The sequence below is a fragment of the Oncorhynchus keta genome, unplaced genomic scaffold (genome assembly GCF_023373465.1).
Source record: "Oncorhynchus keta strain PuntledgeMale-10-30-2019 unplaced genomic scaffold, Oket_V2 Un_contig_10789_pilon_pilon, whole genome shotgun sequence".
NCBI classification, from domain to species: domain Eukaryota; kingdom Metazoa; phylum Chordata; class Actinopteri; order Salmoniformes; family Salmonidae; genus Oncorhynchus; species Oncorhynchus keta.
Genome location: NW_026277201.1, coordinates 82,241 through 98,849, shown reverse-complemented (window position 1 = coordinate 98,849; position 16,609 = coordinate 82,241). Strand labels below are relative to the sequence as shown.

General features: G+C 40.6%; 1 protein-coding gene across 1 annotated transcript in view; it reads left to right on the top strand.

Annotated features, from left to right (window-relative positions):
• The first annotated feature begins 2,249 nt into the window (after positions 1-2,249).
• The window catches only part of LOC118373314 (ubiquitin conjugation factor E4 B-like), a 91,025-nt gene continuing 76,665 nt past the window's right edge, over positions 2,250-16,609 (top strand). Inside the window, 5 exon segments of the mRNA XM_052500501.1 lie at positions 2,250-2,770; positions 3,585-3,668; positions 3,670-3,784; positions 7,844-7,973; positions 11,802-11,922. Of these exon segments, the coding sequence (XP_052356461.1) occupies positions 2,750-2,770; positions 3,585-3,668; positions 3,670-3,784; positions 7,844-7,973; positions 11,802-11,922 (471 nt within the window). The 5' untranslated portion in view covers positions 2,250-2,749.

Genomic DNA, 16,609 nt, shown 5'->3' with positions numbered 1-16,609 from the left:
TACATGTATTGTTTTGTTACGTGTGCTCATAAACATAAGGGTATTGTCAATAGTTAAATAAATAACATTTTCCAAATGAAAAACGTTATATTTTATTACCATTAGAAGGTACCATTGGATTACTGTTATCAAATTGTGTACAGTAAATACTGTGAAGAGACAAACACTGCAGAGCTTGGTTGACATTAAGAGGAGAATTCTCACCTGAATTAATAGTTGTAAATAATTTGGATGTTTGAGTAAATGAAATTCCGCATTTTACAGGTTTAGGAAATCTCAGCAGATATAATAATAATAATAATAATCATAATAATAATAATAATCAGATATCAGTCAATAGCTGAAGTGGACTGCTGCAGTGTTACCGGTAAACTTGGACTCCTCTAAATCCTATTGTGTTCTTTTTGTCCTCTGTCCTGTGTCTTGCCATGAGGCCACATGGGGTTGCCACGAGGCATCGTGTGGATCTAACGTATACACAACTGGATTTGATTTGCCCAATGTCATTTGTCTTGCTGCAAAAATCAGTTCTAACTTGTGAATACAATTCAACAAATCATCTATATAATATGGAGTATGATTTTTTTACATTACAAAAAATAAAATACAAATGTGAAAATTGATCACTGTCAATTAGTTTTGACTCTCCATAAATCACACCCACTAAGCATTTGACGTCAGGCGAAGTCTTTGGGACGTCTTTCTTTGGCACAATCATAGACGTTCAGATTTGGTCCGGACCGGACTTGATTTAGACGTCTATAATAAAGATGTCTATAATTGGATCGGCTTTGATTTAGCCCAGACATAGAAATCTATAGTTGTTTCAGATTTAGTCCAGACCGGATTTGGTCATTGACATCTATGTATCACAAGTTTGGACAGCACAGTACAGCACAGTATACTACAGTAGAGCACATCAGAGTACATTACAGTACAGTAAAGAAAAGTAGGGTATAGTAAAGTGTACTGTATTGTACCCTACTTAACTCTATTGTACTCGACTCTACTGAATTAAACTCTACTGTACCGTACTCTACTGAATTAAACTATATTTTACTGTACACTACTGTACTGTACTTTACTGTACTCTACTTTAATGAATTAAAGGCTATGTATGTACTGTACTGTACCATACTGTACTGGAATGTACTTACTGTACTCTACTGAATAAAACTCTACTGTCCTGTCCTGTACCATAACGTACCATATTGTACTGTATTGTACTCTTCTATGTTATACTGTGCTCTACTGTACTAAACTCGTTTGGATCTGGTCCGCATCCACCAAATGTGTACTTGTTTGGGGAATAGGTCATTACCATAATACCCAGCATGCTTGGCAGGTGTTATTTTTTCAACATTTACATTTTGGTCATTCAGCAGACGCTCTTATCGAGAGTGACTTACAGTCAGTGCATTCAACTAAGATAGATAAACAACAACAACATATCACAGTCAAATAGAAAAACAATTCTGTATCCTTTACTCAGAATGTTGAAGTCGAAGTGGTCTGTTGGTGTCCTCTAAATGTTGTATTAATTTTAACATAATTGATGCCAGTTTTAAAGCTTCAGAAAAGTTGTTTTGCTAAATGGGAGCATTAATACATATTTTGTTGTCATTTTCAGTTCACTCTTCTATCCAATTAACGTAATTTAGAATATATAGCAGGGCAGGATTTCAAGATTAGAGGAAGATTACTTTATTTTCCAACGTACACACATGGAAACTTGTGTTGTGCTTTGTCCCATCGCTCCGAAAAGAAATGCATAGGCTTTACAGAGAGGTTGAAGCAAGGGCGCACATGGAGCAATTGTAGGGGAGAACTGAAGCGCCTTGGGCATTTGAACCGGCGACCCGGAACACCCGGAGCCTCTCTAACCTCTAGGCTACCATTTACATTTTACATTTAAGTCATTTAGCAGACGCTCTTATCCAGAGCGACTTACAAATTATTTTACATTTAAGTCATTTAGCAGACGCTCTTATCCAGAGCGACTTACAAACCAGTCGACCAAATACAATTTGCAAAATATAATTCAACCCCCACAATTACAGTATTCACAATTCAGTGTAACAGTGATTCAGTGTGACCAACGATTATTTATTATATTGACAAGATATTCGGGTACCACTCTAATCATAAAAAAAACATGTCCTCAAAGATAGAAGGCAAGCGGGAGTAGGCGAGATCAGGTGGGACCGTTCTTGCCAATGAGCGGGCAGATTCTCACAGTGAAGAACAGGCACAACTCCGATACGAAGTCGTTTTTTTATGTTGCCGAAATGCCACGTGCGTCCACTTATATCAGTGCATTCATAACAACTTAAACATTACGAAACTTCTATTCGGTCAAATAAGCCTCAGTGCCTCACGTAGAAAATGTAAAGTAAAAAAAACGCATTGATTCCTCACTTCGTGGTCTTATTTTAGTGTACAGCTTTTGGGCGGAGTACACCCTCTTGCTTTGCCCCTTCCTCTCTATCCCCAGTCAAGTGACGTCTGATAAAAATGGCCACCTTCGTGTTTTGATTAATTATACTTTTATGTTTGTTTCATTCTCCGTAGCATTTGAATAGATAACACACATTTTGTAGGAAACTCTGTCTTTCCCCTTTAAATTTATGACAATCAATACAAACTGCTATTTGTTAGACTATGCACATGTGTGTATATTAAACGGAAAGCTAGCTAGTTGGCTGGCACAATAGGTAAGCTAAAGCTAGCTGAAAGTAAAGGAAAAACGATGGAGTTGAGTGCCGACGAGGTAAGGTAACGTCTAAATGTTGGTACAACTACAATTCGTTTGATCCAATATGTGACAACTTAAGTTACTGCTTGTGGTCGTGATTATCTGTGCAAGTCCATGTTATATTTTCAAACCTAACGTTAGCTAACTAGGTGATATTAGATTGGCTAACTAGCTGAGTCTGTAACGTTACGCAGATGTAATTGTTAGCTAACAACAACAATACGGGTTTGGATACCTAGACGTCTATTAATGGGACATAGCATCGTAATAATGAATATTTAGATCGTTAGCCCACCCAATCTAGCTAGAAAACATTAACTAACACAGAAGGCCACCATGTGCAAGCCAGTTTAGCTGCGTGCCGATTAGGTATCTAACTAGTTCTGTAACTAGATAGATGCCATTTTATTCTTCCAACAGATGTTGTAGACCAACAATGCCAAAATAAATGTTATCGTCAATATCAGTGGTGGCTAGATTTAAATGACCGTTTCACCTGCTAGCCGGTGTTATAGTTGTTTGCTGTAATGGTAACGTTAGTGAAGATAAGTTAGCATAAAGCGTAATCATTTCAATCTAGCTGGCTAGATAGTTATGTACGATCTAAAAACGTCAATATTACAATTGCCTATCCAGCTAGCTATTCGTTAGTATTAATACTGTAACGTTAACCATGATTTAATCAACATGTTTTATGTATACTAAATATGTATCACACTGATTTAATCATTATGGTTTCTAAAAAAAGCCCTGAGTGTCTCGTATTTGGTCTGTTATACCGGTAGATAGTTAATGATGATTCAGTCTAACTTTCTTCTGTTCATTGCAGATCCGCATGAGGAGACTGGCAAGACTGGCAGGAGGACAAACATCCCAGCCCAGCACTCCCCTGACATCCCCACAGAGAGAGACCCCCCCCTGGGCCCCTTCCTGGGACCTCAGGGGCCACACCCCAGCTCTTTCCACCAGCTGCCTCACACGCACTGGGACTCAATGTCCAGAGTGTCACCTTTCTTATGGGTGCCTCAGGTATGAGCAGATTATGTTTAAAGGGATAGTGTGGATTTGGGCAATTATGCCCTTTTTCTACTTACCCAGAGTCCAATATTTTTTTATATGATTTAACTTTTATTTAGAAGAGGGGTCACCATTGAGACCAGGGTCTCATTCTCAAGGGTGCTCTCTGTGAACAGGAACACACAATTCAGCATCAATACAATAAATACAAAAGATGACTCAAAACAGACTATTACATCAATCAAAATTGATCTAAACTGTCCAATTGGGACCAGCAAGTTCAGCTTCAAGGTGGCCTGAAGGCTATGAAAGGCATGCTGGAGGCATGAAAACTAAAAGCATTTTCCCCCAGCTCAGTGGAGACCCGTGGGACCGCCAGAACCAGCCAGTGCAGAGAGCGGGTCTGAAAAGAACTGCTTTATATGCCAAAAAGTATCAACGCTGGGCCCTTCTGTTAGTCAGAGACTCCAAGCCAATATAACTAGATAAAATGCAGTTGATGTATATGAAAATTGTCCCCAGTGATAAAAAGCCATGCTGAATAATAGGTTTTAAAACTGAGGCTGCCGCATGTATGTAGATTATATCACCATAATGAAGTGCTGGGAGAAGTGTTGCTTGAACAATCTTCCTTCTACTTTTCAAAGTGAATGAAACAGGATTTATCTTAATTCTGCCCCTCCCTCCCGTTCAGTGTGCTTTAAAAGAGCTTATCGTAAATCAGAATACCCAAGTATTAATAATTAATTAATAATAATTAATATTAATATTGCTCAATTTGGTCACCTTTTAATGTGCAAATGCGTATGTCCTCGGGCTAAAATCGACCACCTTTCATAATATTGAGGAAGCTGTGCGTTAGTTCTTGAACCAATTGCAAGATGCCTGATCTAGGCCCATTTCAGACAAGACCAACTGTATCAAACTCCTTCAACAGGTCAATAAATAAGGCAGCACAATGTTCTTTATGGTCTAAACAATGTAGCACATCCAAGACAAGTGTAGCTGCTGAAGCGGTTAGAATTGTATGAGTTAAATTTCTACATTTCTAAACATTTTGGCAAGGCAAGATTGCTTGTAAATCGGACAGTAGTTATTCAAGCCGGAAGGATTGCCGCCTTTGTGTAGAGGGAGGACTTGTGCTGTTTACCAGATCTTAGGGATAACCCCAGAAACACTTGTCATGCACCCATGGATACCATTTGTTTGTCTCTGCGTGTAGCTTGAAGGAAGTTGAAGGTTGTTTCATGAGCCATTGCTAACTGTCTAACTATCTAGCTGTTCTCATGGACTTAGTCATTGCACACAAGTTGCTTCAAACTGCACGCAGAGACATGAAGATGTTATCCATGAGTTCATCTGACTCTGGGGAAGTAGAAAAAAGGGCTTAATTGCCAGGACAGCGCTATCCCTTTTAAAGACGACTACACTTTTGGCTGAATTTCTATTGTGCGTTATTTAGCTAGCTTTCACACAGTCTCCTACGTTGGAAGCCAAGCAAGTTTTGTCAGACTGCTATTTCTTGGTATAAAGGCATTGGTGTATGCTAAATAGTGAATTAAATGGACAGCACACATAAAGCTAAACTTCAATAAAATTCCATTATTTGCCCTGTATGGATGTTTCAGCCTCAGCCTTCTACATGCAGAGAATGCCTGTGTTTTTGTTGTCAGCCATAATTAGGAGAATAGGTAAGTAAAAAGCACCACTTAGGACAAAATACTTCACTTCTTAGCCGTGTTGTATTGAGCTTATTTACAAATGTGTACTTTCCACTAGTGTTGCACGTTATACCGGCACCACAGTAATATCACGGTACCAAAACATCATGATACTTTTAATACCAACATTTTAGATCATATGATATATTATCCATTTTGTTTTCTTTTTTTCTGCCCTACCAAACTGCCCTAGTCAGTTTGTTTATAAATTCAGTTGAATTGAAGCAACAGCCACGAGTCTCTTGAATGTGCCGGTCCAATAATATCCACTTCAATTTCATGCGCATATCACGTGGCATACTGACGGCAGGTATGCAGACCCTGATGAGCCTTCTATTGTTATATTTGTTACATTGGAGCAGAGCGAGCAAAGTTGATACATTGTATCCATCGCCTGTTATAACCAGCCTGAGTAAGACAAGGGGGGAAATGGAGCAAAGGCTTGCAGCTTTACAGCAAAACCAGCTTAAACATAAACATTACTCATTACTTAAAAAATAAATAATAACAATCCCGGTTTGCTAATTATTGTTTCGATAACAAACGTTGTTCAGTCATGTTACCTAGCTAGCTAACAACCTGTTAACTTGACCGTAGGCTAGGCTTGGGTGGTATCCAGATGGTCATACCTTCATACCATGCTGGGATATTCAGTAATACCAGCACTGAACACAAGGGGTGCTATTGTAATCTAAAGGTTAGTAATGCTAACAAGTACATGTAAAATCCCATAGAGAATGCTAATGAGTGCATTGCAAACATTTTATAGAATCTGACCTAAAGTATTTGCAGGACAAACATCCCAGCTCATAGTTATACTAGTATCACAAAAAATGCTACTCAGGTTGCTGCTTACATAAAGCAAATATTAGACATCAAGGCTCTTAATCCAGGAGGGGATTCTCTGCTGTTACCAAGCAAAACCTGGTTTGGAAGAAGCTAACCACTTAGCTAGATAGCTAACTAGTTTCTAAATGAGCAACCCAAATGCACAACTGCACAGCATTTAGCACATTTTGGACAGTTAACTTACTAGTTATACAATATCTAGCTGGGAGCTCGGGTACATCCTGTTTCCATTGATCATCCTTGATGTTTCTACAACTTGATTTGGAGTTCACCTGTGGTAAATTCAATTGATTGGACATGATTTGGAAAGGCACACACCTGTTTATATAAGATCCCACACTTGACAGTGCTTTTAGAGCAAAAACCAAGCAATGAGGTCGAAGGACTTGTCCGTAGAGCTCCGAGACACTGTGGCCTCCATTCTTAAATGGAAGAAGTTTAGAACCACTAAGACGCTTCCTAATAGCTGTCTTTGGTCAGGGAGGTGACCAAAAACCTGATGGCCACTCTGACTGAGCTCCAGAATTCATCTGTGGAGATGGGAGAACCTTCCAGAAAGACAACCCTCTCTGCAGCACTCCACCAATCAGGCCATTATGGTAGAGTAGCCAGACAGAAGCCACTCCCCAGTAAAAGGCACATGACAGCTTGGAGTTTGACAAAAGGCACCTAAATGATTCTCAGACCATGACAAGACTCTCTTGTCTGATGAAACCAAGGTTGAACTCTTTGGCCTGAATGCAAAGCATCACATCTGGAAGAAACCTGGCTCCATCCCTACGGTGAAGCATGGTGGTGGCAGCATTTTGCTGTGGAGATTTTTTTCAGCGGCAGCAACTGGGAGACTAGTCAGGATCGAGGGAAATTGAACAGCAGAAAGTACAGCGATATCCTTGATGAAAACCTGCTCCACTACGCTCAGGACCTCCGACTGGGGCAAAAGTTCACCTTTCAACAGGACAACGACCTTAAGCACACTGCCAAGACAATGCTGGAGTGGCTTAAGGACAAGTCTCTGAATGTCCTTGAGTCGCCCAGCCAGGCCCCAGACTTGAACCCGATCTATCATCTCTGGAGAGACCTGAATATAGCTGTGAAGCGACGATCCCCATCTAACCTGACAGAGCTTGACAGGTGTGCCAAGGTTGTAGGGTCACACCCAAGAAGACTCGAGGCTGTAATCGCTGCCAAAGGTGCTTCAACAAAGGACTGACTGAAGGGTCTGAATCCTTATCTAAATGTAATAAGTCTGTTTTTTTGTTTAATACATTTGCTGACATTTCTAAACCTGTTTTTGCTTTGTCATTGTGTGTTAATATATATATATAACATGGTTGTACTGTAACAAATTGGAAAAAGTGAAGAGCTTTGAATGCACTGTCGTGTGCCACTTTTGACCACGGCCTATATTATACAGGGAATTGGGTGCCATTTGAAAAAAATAATCTCATTCTGTTGCCCTTGCTTATTTGTTTTTTTTCCCTTGTCGTTCCTGTCTCAGGTGTGGCGTACCGCAGTCAGAGCAGCGAGGGTGTGAGCTCCCTCTCCAGCTCTCCCTCCAACAGCCTGGAGACCCAGAGTCTGTCCAGATCTCAGAGCATGGACATCGACACTGCCTCCTGTGAAAAGAGGTGAGCAACTCGGTTCGATCTTTTCAAAACCGACCCGTAGCCCCTATACTGCCAAGCCGTTCAGTTCTGAGTGGATCAGGTAGGATGTGGAAGAAATGTAGACTCAAAAATATATCATGCTATTGCCAATCATACAGAATGTTTATTTTATTTATCTGTTATTTTACCAGGTAAGTTGACTGAGAACACATTCTCATTTGCAGCAACGACCTGGGGGATAGTTACATGGGAGAGGAGGAGGAATGAGCCAATTGTAAACTGGGGATTATTAGGTGACCGTGACGGTTTGAGGTCCAGATTGGGAATTTAGCCAGGACACCGGGGTTAACACCCCTACTCTTACGATAAGTGCCATGGGATCTTTAATGACGTCAGAGAGTTAGGACACCCGTTTAACGTCCCTTCCGAAAGACGGCACCCTACATACAGCAGTGTAGGGGCATTGGGATATTTTTTTAGACCAGAGGAAAGAGTGCCTCCTACTGGCCCTCCAACACCACTTCCAGCAGCATATGGTCTCCCATCCAGGGATTGACCAGGACCAACCCTGCTTAGCTTCAGAAGCAAGCCAGCAGTGGTATGCTGCTGGCGTGTGAGGGATTGATGTCCACCTCATGGTTGAAATGTTTTTTTAGTCACACTGCATACTTCATGGCTTTGATACCAATGAATTGTACAAATGTTGTGGAATACTCAATACTCATTTTCTATGGATATATAAACAACATGCACCTTCACTGGCACTGCACCTTCGGGATAATGCGGAAAGAAGCCGGGTGAGAGGGATTACAGCTGGTAAGGGCAGACCGAGGAAAATATTGACAATAGAAGGTAACAGACCTAAAATACATCAAAAACACAATCTCTCACGTGAATACAGAGTTCTAACGGAATTATGTGATGTCACAAATACATCCAGAAATGCCCCAGAGACTGACACTGTGCTTGTTTGTTATTCAAGATCATTGGATGAATTTGAACTGCTTTTTCCATCAGAAAATGCAGACATTCGATGTGTCACTGAAACTTGGGCCCACGAAAATATCCCAGATTAATCTCTTTTCATTCAAGACTGTCAGATGTTCAGAATTGACAGGTCCAGAGGGGATGAGAGGAGCACGTGTGACTATGTATGTGAACCACAGTATGCAGGCAGAGAGAACTGACCGAGAGAAAGAGTGTGAACCACAGAATGCAGGCAGAGAGAACTGACCTAGAGAAAGAGGTGTGAACCACAGAATGCAGGCAGAGAGAACTGACCGAGAGAGAGTGTGAACCACAGTATGCAGGCAGAGAACTGACCTAGAGAAAGAGGTGTGAACCACAGTATGCAGGCAGAGAGAAGAACTGACCTAGAGAAAGAGGTGTGAACCACAGTATGCAGGCAGGGAGAACTGACATAGAGAAAGAGGTGTGAACCACAGTATGCAGGCAGAGAGAAGAACTGACATAGAGAAAGACAAATTTGAGTGTGTTGCTTCAGCTCTGTCCTAAATGACTCCCCAGCTCAGTTTCAGCTCTGGTAGTTTGAGTACTCTGCAATCAACCAGGGGCAAGTAAGAAAACACTATAGCAGAACACTGTGGATTATCTCATCAACACTTGATGTGATCAGGATGTCCTATCCCCAAATGGGTCTCATCCTGTGTGGAGACTTTAATTTGCCCATCCAGATGCTGACAAACTCCCCGCCAGACATGAAACAAGTGGTCAAAGATGAGACCAGAGTGGACTCCATCCTAGATCTGATCATTACAAATATCTCTACAACACCCTCACTGTACTTGCTCCTCTTGGATCCAGTGATCACTAGTGTCTGCTGTTCTCCCCAAACACCACATCAGGAGGGAGAAGCGAGGTGCAGAGGGAAAAAGGACGTCTGGTAACCCAGAACAGAAAGGAGGCCTTTGCATGATGTAGTTTCAGTACTGACTGGTCTGCCATATGAGGTGTGGAGAGCATCGATGCAAAGGTGGAGACGTTCGACTCTGCATTCAGACTGCACTTGACATATGCATGCCAATAACAAAACAACAACCGTAGACAAGCCCTGGATGACTGAATTAATAAAGGCTGCCATCAGGAAAAGCCAAGCTTTTCAAAAGCTAAAAAGGTGTTTTAAGATCTCCATTTAAAAATGTCCAGTTTGCCCCCCTCAGGTTCTCTGGCAGACTTTTCCAGAGGCTGGGGGCTTAGTAAGGCTTGCCTCTACTTGCTTCTTGGTCCTAGGCTTTGGGATAGTTAAAATGCCAGAGGATCTGCAGGACAAACTGGGTACACAACTCAGAAGCATGTCTGACATGTTTTGTAGTGAATCTTATGTTGATCATGTAAAACATATTTACTGGTCTGTGGTGTGTAGTGAGGAACAACCAGATGCTGCACTTGACACATTTATAAAATTGTATATTCCAATGACTAACCACGCACCCATTAAGATGACTGTGTTAAAACCCCTTGGATTGATGAGGAATTTAACAATTGTATGGTGGAGAGGAATGAAGTGAAAGGCAAATAAAGTCTGGCAGCACAACCCATTGGCAAACATATTGCAAATTGAGAAATCATGTGTCTAAAATGACTATACTATGAAACAAAAATACATCCTTTAAAGAATGATAGCACCTTTTTAAATGACATTTTGGGGAAAAAACGCAAACTTTGCTCCATTCATTGAATCAGATGGCTCATTCATCACACACTCCACTGATATTGCCAACTACCTTAATTATATATTAAGGAATGACATGCCAGGAATACATGCTGACACTACACATCCATGTACAGTACCTGTCACAACTTTGGACAGACATACTCATTCCAGGGTTTTTCTTTATTTTTACTATTTTCTACATTTGTAGAATAATAGTGAAGACATCAACTATGAAATAACACACCTGGAATCATGTAGTAACCAAAAATGTGTTAATCAAATAAATATATATTTGAGATTCTTCAAAGTAGTCACCCTTTGCCTTTAACAGCTTTGCGCACTCTTGGCATTCTCTCAACCAGCTTCATGAGGAATGCATTTCAATCAACAGGTGTGCCTTGTTAAAAGTACATTTTGTACAATTTCTTTCCTTAATGCATTTGAGCCAATCCTTTGTGACAAGGTAGCGGTTGTAATGCAGAAGATGGCCCTATTTGGTCAAATATAAGCAAAGAGAAACGACAGTCCATTACTTTAAGACATGAAGATCAGTGTGAATACGGAACATTTCAACAACTTTGAAAGTTTCTTCAAGTGCAGTCGCAAAAACCATCAAGCGTTATGATGAAACTGGCTCTCATGAGGACCGCCACAGGAAAGGAAGACCCAGAGTTACCTCTGCTGCAGAGGATACGTTCATTAGAGTTACCAGCCTCAGAAATTGCAGCCCAAATAAATGCTTCACAGTAACACACATCTCAACATCAACTGTTCAGAGGAGGCTGTTGAATCAGGCCTTCATGGTCAAATTTCTGCAATGAAACCACTGCTAAAGGACACCAATAATTAGAGACTTGCTTGGGCTAAGAAAGAGGAGCAATGGACATTAAACCGATAGAAATCTGACATTTGGTCTGAGTCCACATGTAAGATTTTTTATTCTAACCGCCATGTCTTTGAGACGCAGAGTAGGTGAACGGATGATCTCTGCATGTGTGGTTCCCATCATGGGGGAGGAGGTGTGATGGTGTGGGGGTGCTTTGCTGGTGACACTGTCTCTGATTTATTTAGAATTCAAGGCACACTTAACCAGCATGGCTACCACAGCATTCTGCAGCGATATGCCATCCCATCTGATTTGCACTTAGTCCCACTATCGTTTTGTTTTTCAACAGGGCAATGACCCAACACACCTCCAGCCTGTGTAAGAGCTATTTGACCAAGAAGGAGAGTGATGGAGTGCTGCATCAGATGACCTGGCCTCCACAATCACTCGACCTCAACCCAATTGAGATGGTATGAGATGAGTTGGACCTTAGATTGAAGTAAAAGCAGGCAACAAGTGCTCAGCATATGTGTGAACTCCTTCAAGACTGTTGGAAAAGCATTCCAGGTGAAGCTGCTTGAGAGAAAGCTGTCAAGGCGAAGGGTGGCTGCTTTGAAGAAATATAAAATGTATATTTTAATGTAACACTTTTTTTTGCCTACTACATGATTCTGTATGTGTTATTTCATAGTTGTGACGTCTTCACTATTATTCTACAATGTAGGATATAAAGAGTAGGTGTGTCAATTTGACTGGTACTGTTAATCTGACCAAATTATGAAAGACAAGCATTGTTCTTTTGAATTCTGTAAAGCGAGTGTGGAAGAGGTAAAACTATTATTGTTTATCAACAATGACAAGCCACCAGGTCTGACAATCTGGATGGAAAATTACTGAGGATAATGGTGAACGATATTGCCCCTATTTGCCATATCTTCAGTTTAAGCCTACTAGAAAGTGTGTACCCTCAGGCCTGGAGGGAAGCAAAAGTAATTCCGCTACCCAGGAATAGTGAAGCCCCCTTTACTGGCTCAAATAGCCGACCCAACAGCCTGTTACAACCCTTAGTAAACTTCCGGAAAAAATAGTTTGACCAGATACTATGCTATTTTTAGAGTAAACAAATTGACAAGACTTTCAGCACGCTTGTAGAGGACATTCATTCAGAGAAATGGATAACATTGGGGGGGCTTTTGTTAGACTTTGTTTGATATGTAATGTAAGTGCCTTTAATGTGTTTGCACCCCAGGAAGACTAGCTGCTAATGGTGATCCCTAATAAATACACATCTATTGGGGTGTACAATTGTGGATTGCTTTAAAAACAAAATATTAAAATCAATTCTAAAACTTCTGTCTGGTCAAAGTCATTATCCGTGCTGCAGCATTCTGTATGTTTTGCAGTTGACCAATGGCTTTCTGCGGTAGACCAGACAGAAGAGCATTACAGTAGTCAAGCCTGCTTGTAATAAAAGCATGGATGAGTCTTTCAGCCTGAGATAGAAACGGCTGCACCGTGGCAATGTTCCTCAGGCTATTTTGTTCACATTCCTGTGTGAAGATTCTCTCTGTCCTTTGGCTCCAATAATAAGTACCTTGGTCTTGTCTTGATTTATCTGGAGGAAGTTGTGAGCCATTCAAGTATTTAAATCACTAACAGTCTTATTTGTGGAGCTAAAATCCTCTGGTGACACAAATGCAAAGTTGTGTATAATCTGCGTAGCGTTAAATCAATGCCGTGCTTTCTGATAATGCTGCCAATGGGTAACCTACTGAACCGTACTGAACCATGTGGAACGCGATGTGTTATGTATTTTCTGAGTTATGTACACCAATGGTGGAAAAACTCTTGACCGGTTAAATGGGTCCTAAACCAATTTAGAGCTGGACTGGAGAAGTCAACCCACCTCCCCAGCCTGTCCAGAAGGACATAATGGTCAACAGTGTTGAATACCTTTTAAGACTAGGGGGCAATATTTTAATTTATGGGGAAAAAACTTTCCCGTTTTTAAACGGGATATTTTATCAGGACAAGATGCTAGAATATGCATATAATTGACAGCGTAGGATAGAAAACACTCTAAAGTTTCAAAAACTGTAAAAATATTGTCTGTGAGTATAACAGAACTGATGTTACAGGCCTGAGAAAAATCCAATCCGGAAGTTCCTCCTGTTTTGAAAGCGCTGCGTTCCAATGAGTCCCTATTGAGCAGTGAATGGGCTATCAACCAGATTACTCTTTCTCCGTATTCCCCAAGGTGTCTACAGCATTGTGATGTAGTTTTACGCATTTATGTTGAAGAATACCCGTAAGCGGCTACATTGCGCAAGTGGTCACCTGATGGCTCCCAGGGTGACTCTCACATAAAATACAGAGGTAGCCATTACTCCAATCGGTCCTACTGAAAAACTAATTGTCCCGATGGATATATTATCGAATAGATATTTGAAAAACACCTTGAGGATTGATTATAAACAACGTTTGCCATGTTTCTGTCGATATTATGGAACTAATTTGGAATATTCTTCGTCGTTTTCGTGACTGCAATTTCCGGGCGATTTCTCAGCCAAACGTGAAGGAGCTATTTCGCCTACAAAAATAATATTTTTGGAAAAAAGGAACATTTGCTATCTAACTGCGAGTCTTGTGAGTGAAAACATCCGAAGCTCATCAAAGGTAAACAATTTAATTTGATTGCTTTTCTGATTTCCGTAACCAAGTTACCTGCTGCTAGCTGAACAAAATGCTATGCTTGGCTATCGATAAACTTACACAAATGCTTGTCTAGCTTTGGCTGTAAAGCATATTTTGAAAATCTGAGATGACAGGGTGATTAACAAAAGGCTAAGCTGTGTCTCAATATATTTCATTTGTGATTTTCATGAATAGGAATATTTTCTAGTGATATTTATATCCGTTGCATTATGCTAATTAGTGTCACTAGACGGGATGGGGTGTCACTAGAGGTTAAATCCAAGAGAAGAAGGACAGAGAGCTGTTTGGCATTTGTTGGCTCTAAGGTCATTTACAACTTTAACTAAGGCTGTGCTGTGGTGGGCACAATAAAAAAAATTAAAAAATACATTTGGCTGTTTGAAAACCAATTTCTCCATAATTTAGCTTAAGAATGGAAGTTTAGAGATTGGCCGACACTTAAGAGCTGAATAATCAATTTTACTTTTCTTCAGCAGGTGTTTCACCATAGCAGTTTTTAGTACAGTGGGGAAAGTGCCTGTGAGCAGGGAGTGCTTAGCAATAGCTTGCAATTCTTCAAATATGCAATTTAAAGCTGTTCTGAAGGTGGTGGTGATTGGATCGAGAAGGCAGGTCGAAGGTTTAAGTTGTGATATCACTTTCCTGAGCATGTTTCAAACAGGGAAAGTAACTCCATAATGCCTTTGCGTGGTAGGCTAGGTCACATAACATCAATCTTCAGGTCTTGCTTGACTGGCACCCAGCCTAATGTTTTATCTTATCTCTGAAATATGCAGTAAACTCATCACATTTAGATGTGGAGTAAAGTTCAGGCTTGTGGGGGTAGGATTTATCAGGCCATCTATGGTTGAATAGCACTCTCAAATGATTCTGATTTATTAATGATCAAGTTAGAAAAATGTGCCCATCTGTCATTTCTAATTGCCTTATATGCCAAGTTGCCTTGCTCAGAATATCATAATGGACCTGCAACACTGACGTTCTGCCTTTCTGAAATGTGTTTTTCGATGATTCTGTTTCCTCACTCATCTGTGATTTTGTCATAGTTCAAGGACAATGTACAATAGTTCTGAGAAATCAGCTAAGGCAGTGCTTTGGTGTCCTATACAGGGCTCTCTGTTTGGATGTGTTGCCCTTAATTTGATATTGAAGTTATCAACTAAATCATCATGAGGAAGGTGATGGTGTATTATTCATACACACACAAAAAGCTCTTTAGCAACTTCAGAGGTAAGATAGCGTTTCTAAATAGTTTGTTCAGTATTACCTTGGGCTGTGGGCAACAATGTAGTAAATAAAGCATGATGATCAGCTAAACTAACATCAACAGTAGAGGATATGTCAATAGAAAGCTCCTTGGTAATAACCAGGTCCAGAGTATGGCTGAAGTTAGGGATGGGCCCAGTAAATCAAATCAAATTTATTTATATAGCCCTTCGTACATCAGCTGATATCTCAAAGTGCTGTACAGAAACCCAGCCTAAAACCCCAAACAGTAACCAATGCAGGTGTAGAAGCACGTAACATGTTGGATAAAGTCCACAGAGCTCAAAAGATTCATAAAATCAACGGCCTTGGAGTCAGTCTCTTTGTCAACATGAATATTAAAATCGCCCAACAGAATAATTTTATCCTAGTTCTCAAGGACAATTGTTCAGAGAAATGTGGTGGAATATTCTATTCAAGTGAGAGAGACTTTGTCATTTCTTCAAACAATCATCTTTATTCAATATCGATTAATTATTGCAAATGTGAGCGTACCAAGTAATTAGGCGTCACTCTAAAGCGGGAAGGTGGAATAAACGAGTCAGGAGTAGGTTTTTCTGATTGAACACGGTTCTCTATTGAGGGTATTTTGTCAACAAAAACATTCTAACATAATCAATGAAAAATCTTCCAAGGAAAAACACACATCTTCTTCTACAGATGAGACAAGAACACAATAGGATAATCTTTAAACTACAACAAACAAATCACAGGTTTGTCACCATCTTCGTGGTTCTTTCAGCACAGCTTCTCTCTCTCTCGGTGGCCATCTTCCAGAGATAGTTTTCCCCTTCTCTGCTGGTTCCATTCCTCTGCTGGTTCCATTCTCTCTTTTATAGGGGAAGGAGAGTATCTCATTAGTACCGTCAGCTGTGCTTAATTGACTCTGGTTACCTTGTCTCCCATGCTTTGTTGGGCTACTATCCATGAGCCCAGCCTGCCCTCTAGTGGTCCTTCCACACAATAATGAAACTGTCGACGTTGGGCCTAGAACCTAACTGATAATGAACCAAACAGATGTTGTATAGGACCTAAAAATGCTGAGTCAGACTTAGTTCCAACTCTCTTAAGCCACCTTGGTTATCTACAAAGGATCTCTGTACTTTGCTCCGTTCATCTTTCCCTCGATCCTGACTAGTCTCCCAGTCCCTGCCGCTAAAAAACATCCCCACAGCA